This window comes from Schistocerca serialis, chromosome 6 (genome assembly GCF_023864345.2).
Source record: "Schistocerca serialis cubense isolate TAMUIC-IGC-003099 chromosome 6, iqSchSeri2.2, whole genome shotgun sequence".
In the NCBI taxonomy this organism is placed as follows: domain Eukaryota; kingdom Metazoa; phylum Arthropoda; class Insecta; order Orthoptera; family Acrididae; genus Schistocerca; species Schistocerca serialis.
Window position 1 is genome coordinate 428,758,368 of NC_064643.1, and position 23,306 is coordinate 428,781,673.

General features: G+C 35.9%; 1 protein-coding gene across 3 annotated transcripts in view; it reads left to right on the forward strand.

Annotated features, from left to right (window-relative positions):
* The window catches only part of LOC126485124 (DNA repair protein RAD52 homolog), a 67,912-nt gene extending 46,559 nt beyond the window's left edge, over positions 1 to 21,353 (forward strand). For all 3 annotated transcript variants that reach the window (XM_050108761.1, XM_050108760.1, XM_050108762.1), the window contains 4 exons: positions 16,819 to 16,970; positions 20,253 to 20,451; positions 20,567 to 20,794; positions 20,873 to 21,353. In XM_050108761.1, the coding sequence (XP_049964718.1) occupies positions 16,819 to 16,970; positions 20,253 to 20,451; positions 20,567 to 20,794; positions 20,873 to 21,066 (773 nt within the window). In that variant the 3' untranslated portion in view covers positions 21,067 to 21,353. The remainder of the gene's footprint in view (positions 1 to 16,818; positions 16,971 to 20,252; positions 20,452 to 20,566; positions 20,795 to 20,872) is intronic.
* Positions 21,354 to 23,306: the final 1,953 nt, after the last annotated feature.

Consider the following 23,306-nt stretch of genomic DNA (forward strand, 5'->3'; position numbering starts at 1 on the left):
TTAGGAAATCATTTACCACATGCTTTACCACCACTTCAGTGGCAGCAGCAGCATTTCCATTACAAAACTCCCACACAAATACATATCAGCTTACCCAGCATTTGTAAGTACGTGCAGCAGGTTCAATCTATGCAGCAGAATTGGTCAACTAATCACATTCACAGTTTAAAAAATTCATTGATGTAAACTGAAGCACAATGTCATAACTTGTATTTGAAAATTTAAATGACAGCCAGTAAATACATCCATGACAACTCGAGCATCAACACACGTAACGAGAACTTACCTTTGTAACAGGGTGTATACGGCCCGGGCAACCAGGAAATCCAGGAGAAATCCGGGAATTTTTTCATCCAGTGGAAAACCTGGGAAAATCCGGGAATTTTTCATTGTTTTAGTTTTTAGTTAAATATTTGTAATTTTGAATGCTAAGAACTGATACTCTAACAAAGAATATTACTGTTTCATGCTGCTTCAGACTAATGCTGCAGCAATAAAACATAAACGAGAGAAAAAAAATAAAACTTTAAGTTGGAAAGGAATGGGCCATTTCCAACAACAAAACACACTGCACACGAGCATCTACCACAGCAAAATGTGTCAAATGCTTTAGGACAAACAGCACATAATTCTTCATAACAGCAAACTGCTCCTGATGAGCGAGACATAACAACTATTTACATTAGGTTCATCTGAGTAGTTGCCAGTGGGTCCATGCAAACACGCAGTTGAATCGCATATGAGCAGTGCCTTCTCCCACAACTGGCTACTTGAAGTGTGGCTGTTAATATGTATCAGCAATAGCAACAAGCAGCTACATGCTACCCGGAAACATTTTTCTGGCACGCCCAAGTTGCTAGATTCGCGCATGCCCAGAGCAGTCTGTGTTATAGTGGGAAGGGGATAGTCTCTATATGACCAGTGTTTACGTTTAGTGATTTTGCTGTTTTCTCTTCATTTATAGCTCTCAGGTCAATTGAAAACAAAACAGATTTCTGTGGCCGGGAGTTATCACATGTATTAAAATACATTCAGCATAATTACAGAAGACTAAAACGTGTTATTAGTTTCAGTTATGTGATTTTATTTTGTTTCCACATTTTTGACAGTCAAACATTGATTGCCTTGGAGAACAATGAAGTCATTTCTGTTGGTCTGATAAAGAAATTTGGCTTTTATTAATCTTTTCCGCTGAGGCAGTCAATTTATTTGCATTCCACACTACTGGACAGTTTCAACTATTCACACAATTTCAAGTGCATGTTTTCATCTTCTGGCACGTATGGCATTGTGTCATAATAAAGAACCAAACATGACTTAATATGGTACTAGTACTCCAAGAAAATTTACATCCTGAAAACCACACTGAAATGCTTAACATAAGGTTGGGGCCTACTTCATTGTGAATATGGTCATACGAATGTGCACTTTAAACCAAATTATGCATTCTAATATGGTTTGCAAAATACTAATGCTCTTGGAGTTTCCTCTGGTGTCCTGTTTCCTTTATGATGTAATGTAAGTTCTCTTAATGCTTTTTCGTACAAAAATACGGGCTTCCTACATCATTGTAGCTGCACACACACAGAACACCTGTTTTCTGGCCCTCTCTAGCAACTGCTGAAATTAACCTTCAAGTTGACAATTATTGAAGTATATGAAATAAAATTTTCATAACTTCTTAATGGTTTGTGATAGGATGTTCAAATTGCATGGTTGGCCGCGGGGCATGATGGGAATTAGTATATGTTGTATGATTTAGTTTAGCATGAAGCCCATTTTCATTTGGATGGTTTCATCGGTAAGCAACATTGGCGTGTTTGGGGGACTGAGAATCCACAGTTCGAGATCGAGAATTCTCTCTTCATCCTCGGCGGGTGACTGTATAGCTTGCAGTATCCAGTCACGGAATAATTGGTGCGATATTCTGTCATGGCATGGTGACTACTGAATGATATATGAAGGTTTTGGAAAACGATTGCATCCCCATTGTCCAAATGATTGCATCCCCATTGTTCAAAGTGACCCTGATTTCGACAAGATGTGATTCATGCAAGATGGAGCTCGACCCCATCGAAGCAAGAGAGTGTTCGATGTTCTGGAGGAGCACTTTGGGGACCACATTCTGGCCACTGGCATGGGTCTCGATTGGCCACCTTATTCTCCAGATCTGAACAAATACGAATGCTTTTTGTGGGGCTATATTAAAGACAAGGTATACAGCGGTAACCCCAAAACCATTGCTGAGCTAAAAACAACCATTCAGGAGGTCATCGACAGCATCAATGTTCCGACACTTCAGCAGGTCATGCAGAATTTCGTTATCATCTGTGCTACATCATCGCCAATGATGGCAGGCACATCAAACATGTCATAATCAAAATCCGAATATCTGTAGTGACGTTTACATGTTGAATAAAGTGTGTGCACACTATAGTTTGTAACTAATTTACATTTTTTTTCATATAGTTCAATAATTATCACCCTCAATTTCTAACAGGTTGCAGGAAAAATTTTGCAAATGGTGGTTTTAAAAGTGTTACTTTCAAACGCATGATGGCTTTCTTAAACTTAACTCTTTGAGGACCAGCCACTTAGAAGAATTTTGAGCCCAGAAGACCAGACATTTATATCATTATTTAAAATTTTATTGGCAGGTTTGTGTGATGTATTGTGAAGTTGTAACACACACAAAAGAAATACCAATGTTTTAGCTTTTCGTGTAGCTTATTAATCATTGAGACCAGTATTATATGTGAAAGCTTAGCTTTTCTTGTGGCTACACTATGTATGTTCATTTAAACCATTAAATTTCCCAGTTTGTGTGTTCGCACTACTTCACAATGATGTTGCTGCTGGCTGACTACATCACGTGTCCTATACTCTGAATATCTGCTGTCATTGGCTGGCGAGATCATGTGACATGGCCCATGATTGGCTTATAAAAGCGCAATGCAATCTCGATTTCAATGCTTTGGGAACTGCATGCTGGAATTCGAATTTATACTTTTGTAACATGAAAATATGCAGCGTACCATAATAAGAAAATATGCAGTGTACATGTTGCTGTAAATCAAAGAGCTTTCCATTTTTTATTTATTTTTTTATTTTTTCATTTTACACAGAAAAAGTTTATTTTCACTGGTAATAAGTGTGTTTGTAATTGGGAAACCTGGGGAAAATCCAGGAATATTTTTTCCTGGTCCACATATACACCCTGTGTAACCAGCTGTACCTTTGTAACTAATAAAAATGGGACGCATTACATGGAATGTTATATTTGATATAGTCTGCGTGACCATGTCCTAAAACATTTACTATTCCTCCAAAAATAAGCTGTATATAAGCTGATATACATAATTATTAATTATTACACTTGCCTAATTAGAATGATTAAGGATAGAGGAAAACCTTCCGTTGAATTGGTGTGTCACTTTATTTTTCAGATGCTGCTGTTTATATGTCTCTTACAGTTGATTACATGTGTCATATGGACACAGAGCCTCTTTAGTTTTAGAAGTTTCTCATATATTGATCAATAATTCTTGTGATTGTGCTGACATGTTTTTATCCTATCATCTGCTTAAACTTTCTATCTAGTCTGTCACAGAACACAGTGTTGCCAGTCTTTTTGTTCTTCATAGTAATATCAGCTTCATTATTTGATGCTGAGGAAACATCCCTAAAAATTCTGTTACAGATGTTATGTATTTTCCTCTTGCTGATAGAAATTTGAACTAAGAAGTCTCTTTTTGTTCTGAAAGTATAGCTAGGGTTATAGGAAACCTGTGGAGTGCAGCTCTCTCAAACATTGCCACTGATTTGGATAATTAATTGCTTTATTACCTAATGAAAGCTAAGATATTACTGCTATTAAGATATTACTGCTATTATGGCTTTATATATTGTAGGAAAATAGGAAAAACAGTTCCAGCTGTCAAGAAGAACTACTCATTAATCTCCTCATTATGAACTTTAATACCGATCTCCCCAAAAAACAAAAGAACTTAGCCAACAAACCCGTGTTTTCTCCATGAACACACAAAAATACTGTCTAATACTCAGCTTCTCTGTCACATCACCACTCTCATTGGCAGGGAAATCCTTAACCCCCCCCCTCTGAATCTCATATTTGGTCATCCTGACAATCATCTGAATTAGATGGTGAGTAAACATTTGGCCAAGGTTGCATATTCAGCACATATTGTTGAAATCGTGGATCCCTCATGGTTATCAACTTCTGGGCACACATCTATGTGTAATTTTTTAAAGTTTTTTAATTCGATATCCGTCTAGGTGCTTGGCCTTCAGCTTTAATGTTAGCCCAGTTTGTGTTTGTTTTATTGCCACCACGTCACCAACTTTGTAATGGAGGCTTTCTTCCAACGTTGGTTGAAGCTAGTGTGGTTTTCTTCTTGCACCTTGCTGATTTGTAGCTTAGCATCTTCTACATCTACATCTATACTCTGCCAAACCACTGTGAAGTGCAGGGCAGAGGGTACATCCCATTGTACCAGTTACTAGGTTTTCTTCCTTTTCCATTCCTGTATGGAACACGGGAAGAATGATTGTTTGAATGTCTCTGTGCATGCTGTAATTATTCTAATCTTATCCTCACGGTCTCTATACAAGTGATACATAGGGAGTTGTAATATACCTCTAGAGTAATCATTTAAAGCTGGATCTTGAAACTTCATTAATAAGCTTTCTCAAGATAGTTTACACCTGTCTTCAAGAGTCTGTCAGTTATGTTCCTTCAGTATCTCTGCTACACTCTCTCACGGATCAAACAAACCTGTGACCATTTGTGCTGCATTTCTTTGTATATGTTCAATAACCCCCTTTAGTCCTATCTGGTATGGGTCCCATACACTTGAGCAATATTCTAGGGTGGGTCGCCCAAGTGATTTGTAAGCAATCTCATTTGTAGGCTGAGTGTGCTTGCCCAGTATTCTACCAATAAACCAAAGTCTGCCACCTGCTTTATCCATGACTTAACCTGTGTGACCAGTTCATTTCATATCCCTACAGAGTGTTACTCCCAGGTATTTGTATGAGTTGGCCGATTCCAACAGTGACTCATTGATATTATTTTCATAGGATACAATGTTTTTTTGTTATGTGAAGTGCACAATTTTACATTTCTGAACATTTTGAGGAAGTTGCCAATCTCTACACCACCTTGAAATCTTATGAAGATCTGACTGAATATTCTCTCAGATAGTATTTCATTATAGATAACTGCATCATCTACAAAAAGCCTGATTTTACTATTAATATTGTCTGCAAGGTCATTAATATACAACATGAACAGCAAGAGTCCCAACACACTTCCCTGGGGAACATCCGAAGTCATGTCTATAGCTGACAATGACTCTCCATCCAAGGTAACATGCTTTGTCCTCCCTACCAAAAAGTTCTCAATCCAGTCACAAATTTACTCTTGATACCCCATGTGATCGTACTTTTGACAATAAGCATAGGTGTGGTACTGAGTCAAATGCTTTTTGGAAACCAAGAAACACTGCATCTACGTGGTTGCCTTGTTTCTAAGCTTTCAGTATGTCATGTGAGAAAAGTGCAAGTTGGGTTTCACATGATTGATGTTTTCAAAATCCATGCTGGTTGGCATTGATCAAAATTCATGCTGGTTGACATTGAGAAGGTCAGTTTACAGTGTCTCTCTTCAATGAATTAATAATTTCTTCTTCCAGTAATTTTATGATGTTAAGGTCACTTTTTGTGTGCATCTTAATTCCTATCAAATGTTCAAATGGTGTTTTCCCAATACTTTTATGGCATGTTGAATTCATAAGGTGTTGAATTGACTTATACCATTCATTAGGTCTATCAGTACCAAGCTTGACAATGATTTTAGCCAAAGTAGAATTGATCTCAATCTGTCCATTTGCTCTACGGAGTCCTGTAGGTATGAAAATGTGCTCAATTCATTTTTTAATGCGACACTTTTTGGAATCTTGTGTAGTAAAGCAAGTCCCTAGCTATCGGTAATTACTTGAACTGCATTCCCTAAATTAGTGTTCTCTAATTTCATTACACAAACTACTTCTGTTGAATTTGTATCTTTACAGGATGTAGCCAGGTTAACTTGGTAAATCCATCAATAATATTTAGAATGTGGTTGTATCTTTTGTGCATTGACTGAAGGGGTCGAATATGATCCATATGAAAAGAATATAATGGCTCACTTTCTTTGAATATGGGATGAAGGAAGCCTACGTTCGTTCCTGATTTCTTATCCACAATTAAACATTTTACATAATTGGAGATTACTCTTTTAAACTTGGCAATCAAATCTGTCATATAATAATCTTGTTTTACTTCTTCAGTTTGCTTGACTGCATAATAACCTTTCTCATGCAAAAGCTCAATGATTTCACATTGCGTAGTGCATGGAACCACTGAAGCCTCTCGTCCATCATAGTACTTGAAAAGGACACTATCTCTCATTAAAAAGTTTTTATAAGGCCATTCTCTGAGATTGCTCTTGATTGCTGCTAAACGATCATACTTCTTTAGATTTCCTGATTGTAGCTATTAAAGTATCTGTGAAACCAAACCGTACATTCATGTGATGACTTAAGAATAATCTTCCAAGGCCACAGCCCATCTTGCTATTTTCAGTAACGAGTCCTTATCCATAGTCTTTTGGGATGCAGCAGAGTCCATTGCAATTTTAAAACATAATCCTAGTAAATATACCTGAAGTTTCTGTAAAGCTTTAACAATACCTAAAACATCAAGCTTATAACTACTGTATTTTTCCTCTTGAAAGTTTTACTCTCGTACAAGACTGGATGGAATTAATCATATGAAGTTTTTTTGTAATACCACAACTCCAAACCCTTCTTTGCTTGCCCTATATGTAGTCCAGTTTCATGTTTTATGTTGTACATTTTTAATACTCAGTCTGTTCTTGATTATTCCTTAGTAAATTGCTGAGAGCTTTGGCAATTGCAGAGTAATGTGAGATAAACTTCGTGAAGTATCCTGTTCGGCCAAGGAATCTTTGTATTGCTGTAATAGATTTTGGTACTGGAAAGTTTTGAACGGCTGTTGTATTCTCAGGAGCGGGTCAGATTTGTTCACACTGTATAACATACCCGAAAAATTCAACAGTTCTCTTCAAGAACTGGCATTTTGGAAAATTAACTTCCAAACTGTATTCTGCGACAGTTTTCAACACTAAATCAAGCCATCGAAACGCCTCATCACCACTCTTTGTTGGTATTATATCATCTTCCATTTAAATAATGTTCTCTTGAGCCAGTGCTCAAAAAACATTGTCTGTATAATGCTGGAACATTGCAGGTGGATGTGGTAATCCAAATGGAAGTTTACTGAACTGAAACTGCCCTGAGTGTGTCACAGATGAGTTGTATTTCTGGCTTTCCTCTTCAACATCAATGTGAAAGAAAATCAATTCTTGAGGTGTAGTCTGGAAAACACTCAGGCATATTGTAATTTACCTAAAAGACCTTCGTGGGTTAATGATCTTTTACCATGATCCTGTTTAATTCTCTGTAGTCTATACAGATGTTATATTCTCCTCTTTTTTTTTTTTTTTTTTTTTACAACTACAACCTGGCTATCACATTCATATGAACTTGGTTCTATTAGTTCATGATAAGCTACATCTGTAAATGGTTATCAATTATTTCTCTCTCATCTGGTGGCAATCTGCTGGGTCTGCTATATATTGTTTGCTCTTCTCTTGGGTAATGCTGTTTTACCATGATCTTGTTTAATTTTCTGTAGTCTATACAGATGTGATATTCTACATTTTTGTTTTTTACAACTACAACTTGGCTAGCATATTCGTATGAACTTGGTTCTATTAATTCTTGATAAGCTACATCTGGACATGATTACCAATGATTTCTCTCTCTTCTTGTTGCAATCTGCTGGGTCTGCTATATATCGTTTGCTCTTCTCTCTCAAGAATCTTCATTCTAACATCAGTGGATTTTGTGTTTGTCATGGTGTAATTAGTCACTAAATCTTCAGTGTGTTCCTTTGTTTCATAACTAACGGAGATTTTGGTATCTAGTTTTGGTCTGCGTGGTATATGGGTACACACAAGATGAGCTTTTGTTTATTCAAACTTCAGTTTGTTCTAGATCATTTCACACTACCATTTCTCAATTCATTGTGTTTATAGAAAGCACACAAATATCTGTTACAATTTTCACATAGTCACTCTCAGCAATGCCTGTAAAATATCCTTGTGGAGAGACAGTTTTTCCTAAACCCTGACAAGACTGCATTAGTTTCTTGCAAACAAGGAGCATCCATTATCTTGTGAACATGCTGTAATAATAAATTGACAACCATAGTCAGTTAGCGACCTCACCTTTATTCGTACATTTTGTAATTTACAGTTGTTAATACTCCTTTTAATGGTATTTGCATTAATTGTAGCCTCTTGATCACTTTGCTCCGTTGTGTGTTCGAATGACATGTGGCCAAATTTGTTAAAATTAATGCATCTCCTTGCCTTGCTCTTGAGGTTGTGATCATTTGACCTATGCCCACTGGCACCACAATTGAAACACTTTTTTTGGATCCCAAACTGCACATACAGTAATTCTGTCACGTGAGTCTTTAGCATGTTTCTTACTGGAGTTTAAATTTTGATTGCTGTAACTTTTATTTCTTTGCGACAGTGACTTCACAGCTCTTTCATAATGCCTTGTTTTTTCCTTAAACTCTCACACTTCCAGTGCAATAAAGTAGAAGTTTTGTGCATTAGTCATCTTCTGTCCTGTCAGTCATGTGCTGAAATAATGTCATTACAAATATCAGGACAGCTGGCAATTTCTTTCATTATGAAAAAAAATTCTTGAAGAGAGTTGAGGGGTTTGCAGCAGAAATGGCATAACCCACAAGTTTCTTGTTTTTAGGAAAAATAAGTAAAGATAAACTGTATAAATTAACTATTACTGCTAAAAAAAATGTTGTTTGTACTTGTAGTGATATTATTAAATGTGAATATTTGCTCTCTACATGAACTTAAAAATTGCATTTTCAGTGCCAAAATTGTGGGTTACACCATTCTACCTCCAAGAGAAATTGGTGTATTCCACGTTTTTGTACTTCTATACGTCATTGTTGCTATCTATGAACAAAATATGTGTTTACTCCCAGAATGAAGTAACCTAAATTATCATGGTTTTAAGAAAACTGATGGAAATAGTACTATTTAAATTAAATAAACAGTATGTATTGAAGAAGATAAACAACATTTATTTCACATTTTGCTACAAACATGGGATGGAAATTACAACTTCTTTCTTTACTGACATTAGTACTCAAAATAATGTAACTTTTTAACGTAATATTACAAAAATGTCTATACATTTCTCCCAGTAAACAAGCAATCACTCATTGTCGCCTTCTTCACTCAAATATATGTCTGTATCAGACTCTGGAAGTGTAGCTTGTGAATTAATATTATCTTCATAAAACCTGTGATGGATGGGAGGAACATATTTCATCAGCTTCCTTAAACCATTAGCTTTAGCATGTGTTTTGTATATTTCTTCACCTCAGATAACTTCAAAAGCATGACACAACCTGGTTGATGTATTTGACATCCTTTTCTGGTTTTGTTGCAATTCATGGCCCTGTATGGCCTATCTCGATTTATGTTTCAGAGAAATCGATTTCAAAAGGTTTTTCCATGTGAAATTTCACCTACTGTATTTTCAGCCAGCTGATTTTGTCACCATCCATACATATTTTCTTCTTAACAGTTATATCTTTCAAAGGCTTGATGCTTTTAAAATCATGTATGGTGGGCTCCATGTGGTTCCCTAGTTGTGCAGCAACCGTAAACCATAAAATTACCAAATGTGCAGCAACCAGTCACAAAAACCTGTTTTATTTATTCACTATTGCAAATCGATTTCAACTGATTAACAGCCATCATCGGTGCTTTCAACCAATATGTGCCCTGAGTATTAATACTGTCTTAAGCAGTGGTCAAACATTAAGTTATGTTTGACCTTGCAATAGTGAATAAATAAAACATGTTTTTATGACTGGTTGCTGCATATTTGGTAATTTTGTGATTTTAAAATCGTCTTCCTGTAGATGAGTGACTTGAAATTTGTTTCCTTTCTTTTTTGCGATCCCAGTAATTCTAATAAGACTTTCAAGAGATTCCTTTACTGGGGTGTAATCTCGTTCTTTACACCAATCCAAATACAAACGGTGCATTTTGGCAATGTTCACTTCGGGATTAAGGTATTGTCGATTTGGTTGTCCTTTCTAGAATAGTTTGAGTGGTACCTTGGGAATGATTCTGTGTGTTCTTTAACTTGACATTTGACTTCTGCAGGAGTTTTGTTTGCAGGTTCACATTTACCACAATTATCTGAAGTTACTTCTCCTTTTTGTTTGTAAGAAGTAATAAAACAGTCTAGTGAACCAGATGAAATTTGAAAGGTGTTTTGGAAAACAAGTCTGCACATATTAACATTACCATCCTGTTTCTTTAAGGTTTATGTACGAGTGAATGCATGATATGATACTGCTGTACTATATGACCACTTCTTCATTGTTTGTTGCAACAATCCACAGATAAAACTTTTTTGAGTTAATTCACCTTCTTTGCCAAGGGAATAGAACCTTTCAAAATTGCACACAATTGCAATGATAGAAACTAAACTTCTTCTACTTGCCAGTTACACATTACATCTTCTTTACATTTCATTTCCACAAATCAGGATTCCTTGTTCTCTTTCTACCCTTTTTTTGAATGGCAGGGGGTCATCTTCAACACCAATAAAGTTTCCACTCGCATCCAGATCAGCAATTCCATCTCCTTCAATAACAGTAACTGTTGTTTTAGCTGAGGTACTTGGCATTTGTCCATCATTTTCAGGATCTGTGAGAGTAGGGTTACCTCTTTTACTTTGTGGATCATTTATAGGCACTGACACAGCAGATGCTTTCAGTCTTGCTGTTTCAGCACTCGTTTGTCTTTTCACATTTCTCTTTTTAAGCTTCCTTTTGGGGGTTTCATAATAAGTCATATTCATATGAAGAAGCATGTGGAACATATTCTTGATCAGAACCAGAATCACTCAGATTTTCTTCATTAAATGAATCCGTAGTGGGTTACACCAATTTTGCACTTGATTAATTTCAAAATAGTTGTCTACAAGTTACAACACTAATGTTTTACTCCTGAATGGCACCTGAATGAAATACAAAAATGATGGGCTATAAAAACAATGTAACGAAGTAAAGGCTATAAAAACAATGTAATGAAGTAACAAAAAACAGAAAATATATAAAAAATGGGTATTTGTGGGTTACACCGTTTCTGCACCAAACCCCTCAATTTTCCCATTTCTTCTTCTATCTCCATAGCACTTGTTTTCACGTTGAATTTTTTCTGCAAAGCTTCCTTCAGTGTAACTCATGATGTAAGACTCTCCTCACCTTGAATAAAAGTATTAGCTAACTCTCCAAGTACCTTTTTTGCAAAAGCAAGCATATGCGATAGACTCCAACCCATTTAAAATGCTGTTTCTTTGAAGTCCGTAAACCACTTAATAACTGGATATCTGTCACTGCCGCTAAATGACTTGAGAGCACTCTTGATGTCGCAAAATGACACAGAAAATTTACATAGACCTAGTGAATGTGGCAAGATTCATGTTTCGCTTTTATTGCCTATTTCTAAATTGGAAAGTTTTTCCGTCATTTTTCAAGTAAACTAAAGCTTTTATCACTGCCCATTTGCAGAGGCTTTTGATTGTGTAAATCACGAAATTCTGCTAGACAAGCTCAAGTATTGTGGCATGAATGGGACAGTGCACAAATGGTTTAATTCGTACCCAACTGGAAGAGTGCAGAAAGTTGGAATAAGCAGTTCTCATAATATGCAAAGATCTGCACATTCCTCAAACTGGGGAACTATCAAGAATGGGGTTCCACAAGGGTCGGTCTTGGGTCCTTTGTTGTTCTTAATATATATTAATGACTTGCCATTCTATATTCATGAAGAGGCAAATTTAGTTCTCTTTGCTGATGATACAAGTATAGTAATCACACCTGACAAACAAGAATTAACTGATGAAATTGTCAATACTGTCTTTCAGAAAATTACTAAGTGGTTCCTTGTAAACGGACTCTCACTGAATTTTGATAAGACACAGTACATACAGTTCGGTACAGTAAATGGTATGGCGCCATTAATAAATATAGACCTTAATCAGAAGCATATAGCTAAGGTAGAATATTCAAAATTTTTAGGTGTGTCCATTGATGAGAGATTAAATTGGAAGAAACACATTGATGATCTGCTGAAACGTTTGAGTTCAGCTACTTATGCAATAAGGGTCATAGCAAATTTTGGTGATAAACATCTTAGTAAATTAGCTTACTACACCTATTTTCACTCGTTGCTTGCATGTGGCATCATATTTTGGGGTAATTCATCACTGAGGAATAAAGTATTTATTGCACAAAAGCATGTAATCAGAGTAATAGCTCGAGTCCACCCAAGATCACCCTGCAGCATTTATTTAAGGATCTAGGGATATTCACAGTAGCTTCTCAGTATATATACTCTCTTATGAAATTTGTTATTAACAACTTCAAAAGTATAGCAGTGTGCATAACTACAATACTAGGAGAAAGAATGATCTTCACTATTCGAGATTAAATCTAACTTTGGCACAGAAAGGGGTGAATTATACTGCCACTAAAGTCTTTGGTCACTTACCAAATAGTATCAAAAGTCTGACAAGAATTTCTGAATGACAACTCCTTCTACTCCATAGAGGAATTTTTAGATATAAATTAAGAAAAAAAGAAAAAAACCAAACAAAAAAATTACAAAAAAATAAAAATAAAATAAAAAAGTTGTTATATTAACTTAATTATGTTGTTAAATTAACTTAATTATGTCATGTATTGGAAAATTTGACTCGTTCCACATCATTACGAAATATCGTATTCATGATCCATGGAACTAGTATTAATCTAATCTAATCTAATCTGCTAATTGTTATTAAAATGTGAATCCTTCACAAAGATCCAGAATCAGCACAATTACATGTCGCTGTGTCATTGCAGGCAAAATGGTACTCAGAAAGGTTTGTCGTAAATGTTGCAGATTAGGTAGAAAAACTGCATCTCTCTCTCTCTCTCTCTCTCTCTCTACGCACGCACCCACGCACGCACGCACAGACACACACACACACACACACACACACACACACACACACACACACACACACACACACTATCATTCTGTCTTTTCTTATTGTCAGTGTTTTCTGTATGTTCTTTTCATCATTGATTTTGTGGAGAACTTCCTCATTCTATATTTTATCAGTCAACCTAATTTTCAACATTCTTCTGTAGACCACATCTCAGACACTTTGATTCTCTTCTGTTAAGATTTTCCCACTGTCCGTGATTCATTACCGTATAATGTTATGGTCCTAACATACATCCTTAGAAATTTATTCCTCAAATTAAGGCCTGTGTTTGATACCAGTGGACTTCTTTTGACCAGGAATGCCCTCTTTGCCTGTGTTAGTTTGCTTTTTTATGTCCTCCTAGCTTCGGCCATTGTAGGTAATTTTGCTTCCATGGTAGCTGGATTCCTTAACTTCGCCTACCTTCTGATAACCGATTTTCGTGTTAAGTTTCTCATTATTGTCATTTCTGCTACATCTCTTTATCTTTGTCTCTCTCCAGTTTACTATCAGTCTACATTACTGATTAGACTGTAAATTACATTCAAGAGATCCTGCAGTTCTTCTTCATTTTTATTGAAGATAGCAATGTCGTCAATGAATCTTATCATAAATATCCCTTTGCCCTACATTTTAATCCTACCCTTGAAACTTTCTTTTATTTCTATCATTGTTTCTTTAGTGTATAGATTGAACAATAGGGCAAAAGACTGCATCCCTATCTTACACCATTATTAAGCCAAGCACTTCGCTCTTGATCTTTCAGTCTTATTGTTCCCTCTTGGTTCTTTCAGTCTTATTGTTCCCTCTTGGTTCTTGTACATATGTGTTACCTGTCTTTCCCTATATCTTACTCCTATTTTTTTCCCAGAATTTCGAACATCTTTCAGCATTTTATATTGTCTTAATGCTTTTTTTGGATCAACGAATTCTGTGAGCTTGTCTTGATTTTTCTTCAGCCTTGCTCCATTATTCACAATGTCAGAACTGCCTCTGGTGTCTTTACCTTTTCTAAAGCTGAACTGCTTATCATCTAACATATCATTAATTTTCTTTTCCATTCCATATATTATTCTTGTGAGCAGCTTAGATACAAGAGCTGTTAGGCTGATTGTGCGATAGTTTTTGCACCTATTTGCTCTTGCTATCTTCGGAATTCTGTGAACATTATTTTTCCAAAAGTGTGATGGTATATCACTAGACACTATACATGTTACACACCAGTGTGAATAGTCACTTTGTTGCCAAGCCCCTCAATGATTGTAGAAATTCTGATAGAATATTATCTATACCTTTTGCACTATTTTATTCAAAGCTCCTCTAAATTCTTACTCTGATACTGGATCTCCCATCTCATTCCTGTTACTCCAATTTCTCCTTCCACATTAACGGACATGTTCTCCTTGTAGAGACCTTCAGTGCGCTCTTCCCACTTATCTGCTCTCTTCTGCATTTAACAGTGGATTTCCATTGCACACTTAATGTTACCACCCTTTTGTTTAATTTCACTGAAGGTTGTTTTCAGTTCTCAGTATGTTGAGTCAGTCTTCCTGTTGATCATTTCTTTTTGGATTTCTTCACAACTTTCCTGAAATGATTTTGCTTAGCTGCCATGCATTTCCTATGTACTTCATCCCTAAATGATTTATATTGCTGCATCCCTGTCTTCCCCTGAACATTTTTGGCACTCCTTCTTTGCTCAATTGAAATATGTCATCTCTTACCCAAAGTTTCCCAATAGTTATTTTCATTGTACCAATGTTTGTCTTTCCAACATCTGTGATTGCCATTTTTAGAGATAGCCACCACTCTGTTCAGCCGAGTTGCCTGCTGTGGTATTCTCATCGTACTGCGCAGTGTTCAACTTATCTGGCTTGTCACTGGCCTTATTGGCAGAGAAACCCTTAAATCCCCCATCCAAATCCCACAACATACCATAGTTGAGACAGTGTAAGAAGATCCCTAACAGCTCGCAGTGCTGTTGTGAGCTTCCAGCTGTGGGGTGCTAATGGTTGCAGGTGAAACAGTAGCTGTCTACAGAGCTGTGACAACAGTGAGGCATTCCCATAGAGACGTTTACAAATTTGCATTACGTTATTGATATAGGCCTTTGAAGCTGCCATTCCCAGCCCACTGCAACTGTTAGGAATCGACTTATGTCACCCCAACTATAGCAATAAGAACTTTATAAGATGAATATGTTAATACAAAGATATATTCAGTGAGCTCTGTGTTTTCGGTTGGTTAACTTGTATGGATTTACCACCTCACACTTCATCTGACTTAAGCAGATTTTTGCATTTCTTTTACTCACTTGTTGACAAGCAAAAAAGGATTTCTTGTTAGGGAGAATGCAGCATGTTATCTTTGGTGGACAGTAGTAGACAGATGTGGAAGTAACTTGGGTGTGCTCCAGGGAAGAGTGTTGGGTCACTTGTTGTTGATGTAGTATATTAATGATCTTGCAGATGATATTAGTAGTAACTTCAGACATTTTGCAGACAATACATTCTCTACAGCGAAGAGTAGCCTGAATGAAAATGTACAAATATTCAGTCAGACCTTGATAAGATTTCAAAATAGTAAAGTGATTGGCTACTTGCTCTAAATGTTCAGAAATGTAAAATTGTGCACTTCACTAAAAGAAAAAACATAGTATCCTATGTCTATAATATCAATGAGTCACTGGTGGAATCAGCCAACTCATAGAGATACCTGTGTATCACACTTTGGAGGGATTTGAAATGGAATGATCACATAGGCTCAGTCATGGATAGAGCATGTAGCAGGCTCCGGTTAGTTGGTAAATAGTACGGAAATGCCATCATTCTAAAATTGAAACTGCTTATAAATCACTCTTGCAACCCATCCTAGAATATGGGTCAAGTGTGGAGCCCTTATCAAAGACTAGCAGGAGATATTGAATATATATAGAGAAGGGCAGCACAAATAGCCACAAGTTTATTTGACCCACTGGAGAGTGTCACTGAGATGTTGAAAGAACAGAATTGGCAGACTCTTGAAGATAGGCGGAAACCATCCCAAGTTTCAAGAAGCAGTTTTGAGCGATGACTCGAGGAATATACCTCCCAGCCCCTACGTATCACTCTCATAGGGATTGTGAAAATAAGAGTAGATTAATTACATCATCATTTTTTCCCCTCACTCCTCGCATGAATGGAGTGGGGGAAAGCCCTAATAACTAGTATGGTGAGGTGTACCCTCTGCCATGCCCTTCACAGTGGTTCACAGAGAGTAGATGTAGATGTAGATGCAGAAGCATAACATTGTATGGTCGACGTGTCATTCAAACATACTTTTCAGACACTCGAAGCAATATTTGCCAATTTTCATAAAACCACTGCTCTGTCTTTGCACAATGACAGGGTATAAATAGAATATGCAATGACTTAGATGGTTTGACATAGTATTGGCTCCAGTATGTTATTTACTTGGACTGAAAAATCTCACATTATTTGACAATACCAATGACCTTCTTTTGAATTTTGAACCTGTAAATATACTAGAACTTAATGCTGCAAATGAATTGGTTGTCTGAGGCTGTGGTATTTTACAGATTATGTAGATTCCAATGAAGGAGTGTTTTCAGTTGGAATATCATCAGTTGTCAAAGTAGAATTAAAAGATGGCACTTACCATCAGGAAATCGGCTATGGAATATCTGAGGGTCTCACAAGTAAAATACGAAGTATGTCACATGCAAGGGAGGTAATGATAAAATAATACTTAGTGATTTTTGAATTTTAATATTTTTCTGTTCTTTTTTTGAGGTACAGTGATAAATCTGTTTGTTATTGATTTTTTTATAGATCATCTTGTACAACATGTATTAGGAGAGTAGCCCTTTCATGAATTTCAACTTGTTCTCACACACAAGTGAAATGGATTTTCTATTTTGCATTTTAGTGAGTCCTGTAACATAATTAAATAGACCAGACATATTTTGCCTGGTGAGTGGGAGTTTGCTTGATGCCAGCTACTGTAAAACAGGTGTTTCTTTGTATGTGGTTAAATTTTCCATCATTCTGTGTCAAATTATCTCTCCTCACCACTACTCTTTCCTTTTATTTGTAAAAATTTTTTGAGAAGTGGCCACATTTTCATACAAAAAAATAATAAATCCTTAACTTACTGTGTCTCTGAAAGCTTTACTTAGGTCTGCCACAACTATATCCAATTTGTATAAATAACAAAAACTAAAACTAACTTTCCCCATGGTCTGGTATTTTGAGTCTGTATTTTGATACAGTAACTAATTGAGGTAACAATCATGACCCCAAAACTGATGCAGTCTTGACATTCCATTTTCATCTGATTTTCACATGAGGTCATTAGTAATCTGTATGCTGACTCGTCAGCAGCAGTTGTTGCAATCAAAGTAGCTAGTGGTCAGATAAAGTAATTGCATTCACATTAACCCTTGCCAGAGATGAAATATGCTTGATTGCTTCCTCCTCCAGCTGTAGTATGTGACTGTCGTTACTGTCACTTCTGAAACCACAAGAAATTTATTATTTATGAATCTTCAGTTTTATGTTTTCTCACTTTCCACTCGTACCTCTGCTGGACAGATTGCCTAACTTAATAAGTGCACAAAAGAAATATTTTTGTGGGCCTTGTTCCCTTGATCTGACCCATTATATGACTTAGAAAAACACTGAGAAATCTTGATATTGCAAAGACAGATTTTGCTTTATCACTAACAGAGAGTAGGCAGCTACCAGTCACTATTTAGGTTTTCAAAATTTACTTTTATGCCCTTTGCTGCTTTCAGATGTTTTCAGTTCTCGATGTATACATGTGTGTAATTTAACACCTTACAATAGAAAAAAGAGCTCAGTTTTTATTTGCTCTCATTTCTTGACAACTTCTTTCTTCTTGCTAGTGTGGCCATTGAATTCTTATTGGAATGTGTGATACACACTTTTTGTAAAGCTAATAGAAGTATTAAATTTGCCCTAGCTTATTTAAAGTGAAACATGTTTGTCATGTATTGCACAAGCATTTACTAATGTAGTATATGTAAATAACTGTTTGCTTGTTGAAATTTCAGTAGCAATTTACACCTTCAAGTTTTTGTGCACTGTGTTTTGCGTGTGTGTCAGACTTGCAAAAAAAACCTGTTATGCTTTCTGATAGACGTTCTGTAGCCACACTCGCAAGAAGAAAGGTGCTGTGGGGTTTTCAGAGTATACAATGTGAGAACTTCCTTACATTGTGTAATGTTAAACTAAACAAACATGAACTTTCTGAAGATGGTTGTGAAAACATTGAAAACCAGCTAACAAAATGAAATAATTTTGCTATAACGTTTCATTGTGCCTGTCTGCAACTCGACATATTATCTTTATGGTGAGTAGCAATCCATCTTTTCATGTATTGTGGTGATAATTTGAAGTTAAATTAAATGGGAATTAATGAAAGATGTCAACAGGAAGAACAATGCTTCTGGTTAGGTAACCATGGGATGATCAAAACAAAATCAAAGCAGCAATAAGGCAGGTGCTGTTCTAATAATGAATAAGAAAATAGGAATTCAGGTGTGCTACTGTGAACAGCATAATGAACAAATGATCATATTCAAGACAGACACAAAGCCAGCACTCACAGCTGAAGTACAAGTATATATGGCTGCTAGCTGTGTACATGATAGATTGAAAGAATGGTTCGTGAGATAAAATAATTTATTCAAGTGTGAAAGGAGATAGAAATTTAATTCTGATGGGAGCTGGAATTTGATCACAGAAAAAGGAAGAGAAGGAAAGATAGTAAGAGAAGGTACACTGGGGGAAGGGAGTGAAAAGGGGAGTGACCTGGTAGAATTTTGCACAACTCACAAGTTAATGACTGCTAACATTTGTTTTAAGATTCATGAAAGAAGGTCATATACTGGGAGATACCTGGAGATATTGCAGTCATGGCAAGTGTAAACAAGTACAGGAAACACTTAGATCACCCAAGGGGTGAGGAGAGGGGAGGGGGTAAAAGTCCCTCCTCCCTCCTGCAGGGCTGAGAGCCAAGATTTTGCTTCTGTGAAAGCAGAACTGACATACAGTGGTACGGATTACTGATTCCTTCTGGTGTTGACAGTCATACTCAAACCTCATATAGGACCAGGATTAGTATCCTTACTTATTTCAAAATAAGAAAGGATAACAATGAGTAACGCACAATCCAGATCAAGGCAGAGTACACAAAACATTTGGTAGTGGCTACTGTGTAATTGCTTACTGATGTTGGCAGTGTAGTGAATGTGGTAGTTGAGGCCTGACCTCTACCAGTATCATAAGCAACCATAACTCCAACACCCCCATCTAAAACTGCTGCATCAAACTGTCTCCATAATTGTTGTTTCTGTTGTTCTCGGATCAAAGACAGCTTTGATGCAGCTCTCAATAGTAGTCTGTTCTGTGCAAGCCTTTACATTTTTTGCAGAATTGTTGCATCCTACTTCCATTTGAACATATTATAGTCAAGCTTTGGTCTCCCCTACAGTACTTGTCACCACCTCCATACTTGCCTCCATTATCAGACTGACTATTCCATGCTACCAAAAGTATACGATATTAATGGAATTAAAAGGGTAGGTCTTCTAATATTGATCTCTTGCATCTATAGTACTGGAACGAACTACTATAATCTTGCTTACCTTTTGAAGAGTTGCACACATGACCGAGTTGCGTTTGCGTGAGTGTGTATGTGTGTTTATTGTTGACGAAGGCCTTAATGGCTGAAAGTTTTAATTGTGAGAGTCTTTTTGTTGTGCCTATCTGCAACTCAGCATCTTCACCATATGGTGAGTAGCAGCTTTCCTTCTCATAATATTGTTACATTCTGCTTGCTTGTGCAAAAACAAAAACAGTAATAATAATAATAATAATAATAATAAGACATAACGTCTGAGAAAGGAAAGAAATAATAATAATGCTGGACCCTTACAGGAAAAGTATGTGGTTTTAACTAAAGCTCTTTGTTATTTTTACACAATAGGATTCTGTGTTAAGGGGCATAAGATCAGCTTTACTCAGTTTCGGCGGAAAGATGTCAGAAATTCTGATGAATTCTGATTTTTATCCTTCTGAAACAAGGAATTGTGATGGCAATTCCCAGAATGTAGGAATAACTCCAGAAAAGAAACCACTGGCACAACTTTTTCCCAACAATCAAGAATGTACACCTTCCATGTCAGGTGATTCATTTTGCCTATTACAGTAATTCATTAATAAAAAGAAATAATATTGAGATTAAGTATAGGGTAACTTTATAGTGAACCTTTATGTTTTTTCTTTCTTTGTGCTTTGTAGTGAAAACAACAAAGAAGCCTAGTACCACCTGCACATCACCAGTGTTACATAGTGTGAACAAGAATTGCGTGTCTGATGAAGAAAGTCGACTTGAAAGGAAGCGGAGACAGCAACAGAAACAAGAACAGTTCCGTCAACAGTTCAAACAACAGAAATTAATACAAAACTCATCAGCTAAAAATACTCCACAGAAGACATCAAACAGCATAGCAGACAAAGGGAATACATGTGAGTTTTTAAGGATATTACTACCGTGATTATGAATTAAAAGTACTTTAACATTTTATGCTGAGTCTTGTTTCTCAGGTGAGTGGCCAATTGCCATTGAAACTCCATTGGCAGAGGAAGAATTCTTATCAACTCAAGAAGTAGAGCAAATGGTTCAGACAAAAACTGTACCTCTACTGGCTGTGTCAGCTGACATGAGATCACCAAAAAGATTTTCTCCTCTGAGACCAGACAGCTTCATTCCAAAGAAGCCACAGCAAAACACCAATTGATCTATTTAAACATCGTAAAATGTGTAAAAATATCAAATGTTTTAATGCTTTTTAACTTTTCTAAGCTTATAATTGTATGCATCTCAAGTAACACCAAAAGGAACTATTACCTCTAAAAGAGATTGGTAGAAGCTTTGTAATTAAAAACAAGACTAATTGTTAGAAACCACTTTCGAAAGTTTTGCATATGTATATGAAATTGAATTGGAGTACTGATTTTAGAAACAATTATGACAGTGATATGTAAGGTTTGATAGCTGTTTTAATAAACAGTACTTAATTCCAAATGTTTTAATCTTGCACTTGAAAGAGGCATGGAGTGCATAAACTTCATGGACTTTCATCAGTTTTTGCTGTTACTCATTCGTAGTGGGTCATGTATTTCTACACACTGTGATGCTTCTTTTCAGCATGCTATTGCTATGATTACTGAAAGGAGTATCAATGCCATCACTTTTTCAGTCATTTAAACTGTGCTTAGACATTCAGCTATAATGTATCCTTCAGAAAAATAATGGAAAAAAGACAGTTGTAGGTGTTTTGAATCACGTTCACACTTTTACTTATAAAATACTTTATTAAAATATACATATGTTCACTTTACAAAAGACACACGAAGACTATCTATTGCACCTCATCACTCACGCATATATACACAAACATAGCTGTCACCACAATCGATACATCTCGAACATACTCGATATAACTTATTCTAGAACGATGTTCTGGAACTTTCTCATATCCGATATAAATGTATTACATAATTCCAACACACCTCCTTACATTTATATCGCGATGTTTAACATATTCCTAATTTTAATGAATTTTTCTTTACATAACGACTTTGTGAATATATCTGCAACATTTTCATTTGAATCTACTTTAACAATATCAATGAGTCCCTGTAAATAATACTCATTCACAAAATGGTAATGCACTTCTATGTATTTTGAATTCTTTGTAAAATTACCAAACTTCGCTATATTTAATGCTCCTGAATTATCTTCATATATGATAATAGGTTTTTCAAATTTAACATTAAAAATGTCTAAAATATCATGTACAAGTTTCACCTCGCTTACAGCTTCAGACAATCCTACATATTCTGCGAAAGTTGAAGCCTTTGTAACACTCGCTTGTTTTCTTGACTTCCAAAATACAACATTACCAAATAATCTAATTACATAACCAGAAGTTGACTTTCTATCCACACTATCACCTGCCCAATCTGAATCCACAAAACAATCTAATATCTCAGCACTTTCATTCCTACAATAGTTTAATTTCAAATCTTTAGTTAAATATAAATATTTCAAAATTCTCAAAGCATATTTAAAATGAGTACTACTGTAACAACTTTGGAATCTGCTCAAGTAATTCACACTGTAGCTAATATCTGGTCTAGTACCCGAACTTACGTACAAGAGTGCACCTATCAAGTTTCTATATCTAACGTCATTACAATCTTCATACGCTGGTTCTAACTTTAAATTTACTTCCATTGGAGTTTTGTACAAGATTGAATCTTCAATTTTATATTTCGCAGCTAACGAATCAATATATTTTTCTTGACTCAAACTCATAACTCTTGTTTCACAATCATAATTAATATCGATGCCAAGATATCTTTTTACCTCACCTAAATCTTTCATATTAAATCGTTTTGACAATAAGTTCTTAATCTTAACAATTTTTTCTTTTCTCACACAGCAAATGAGCAAATCGTCGCCAAAAATAATCAAATAAATCAAGACATCTCCATCTCGCGATACATAAAGACAATAATCATATTTACTCCTTTTAAAACCTAAACTTCTTAAAAACTCGTCAAGACAATTGTACCAAGCTCATGAGCTTTCTCGCAAACCATACAATGCTTTATACAATTTACAGACTCCATCCGTACCATCATCATATCGTCTTGGCTGCTTTACATAAACTTCAGATAAAACTTTACAATTTAGAAATGCAGTCTCTACGTCCATTTGTTCTATAACCAAACCTTCTTGACAACAGTATGACAACAAAATCTTTAATGTTTGCATATTGTTTACTGGAGAATAAATATCCTCAACGACTTCTTTTTGTTGAAACCCCCTGACAACTAATCTTGCTTTATAAACACTTTCTGATTTCTTTGTGAAAACCCACTTTACATCAATGGCTTCTTTATCAACTGGTTTATCTACTAATTCCCATGTTTTGTTTTTGTTCAAACAATCAATTTCCTTATTCATCAC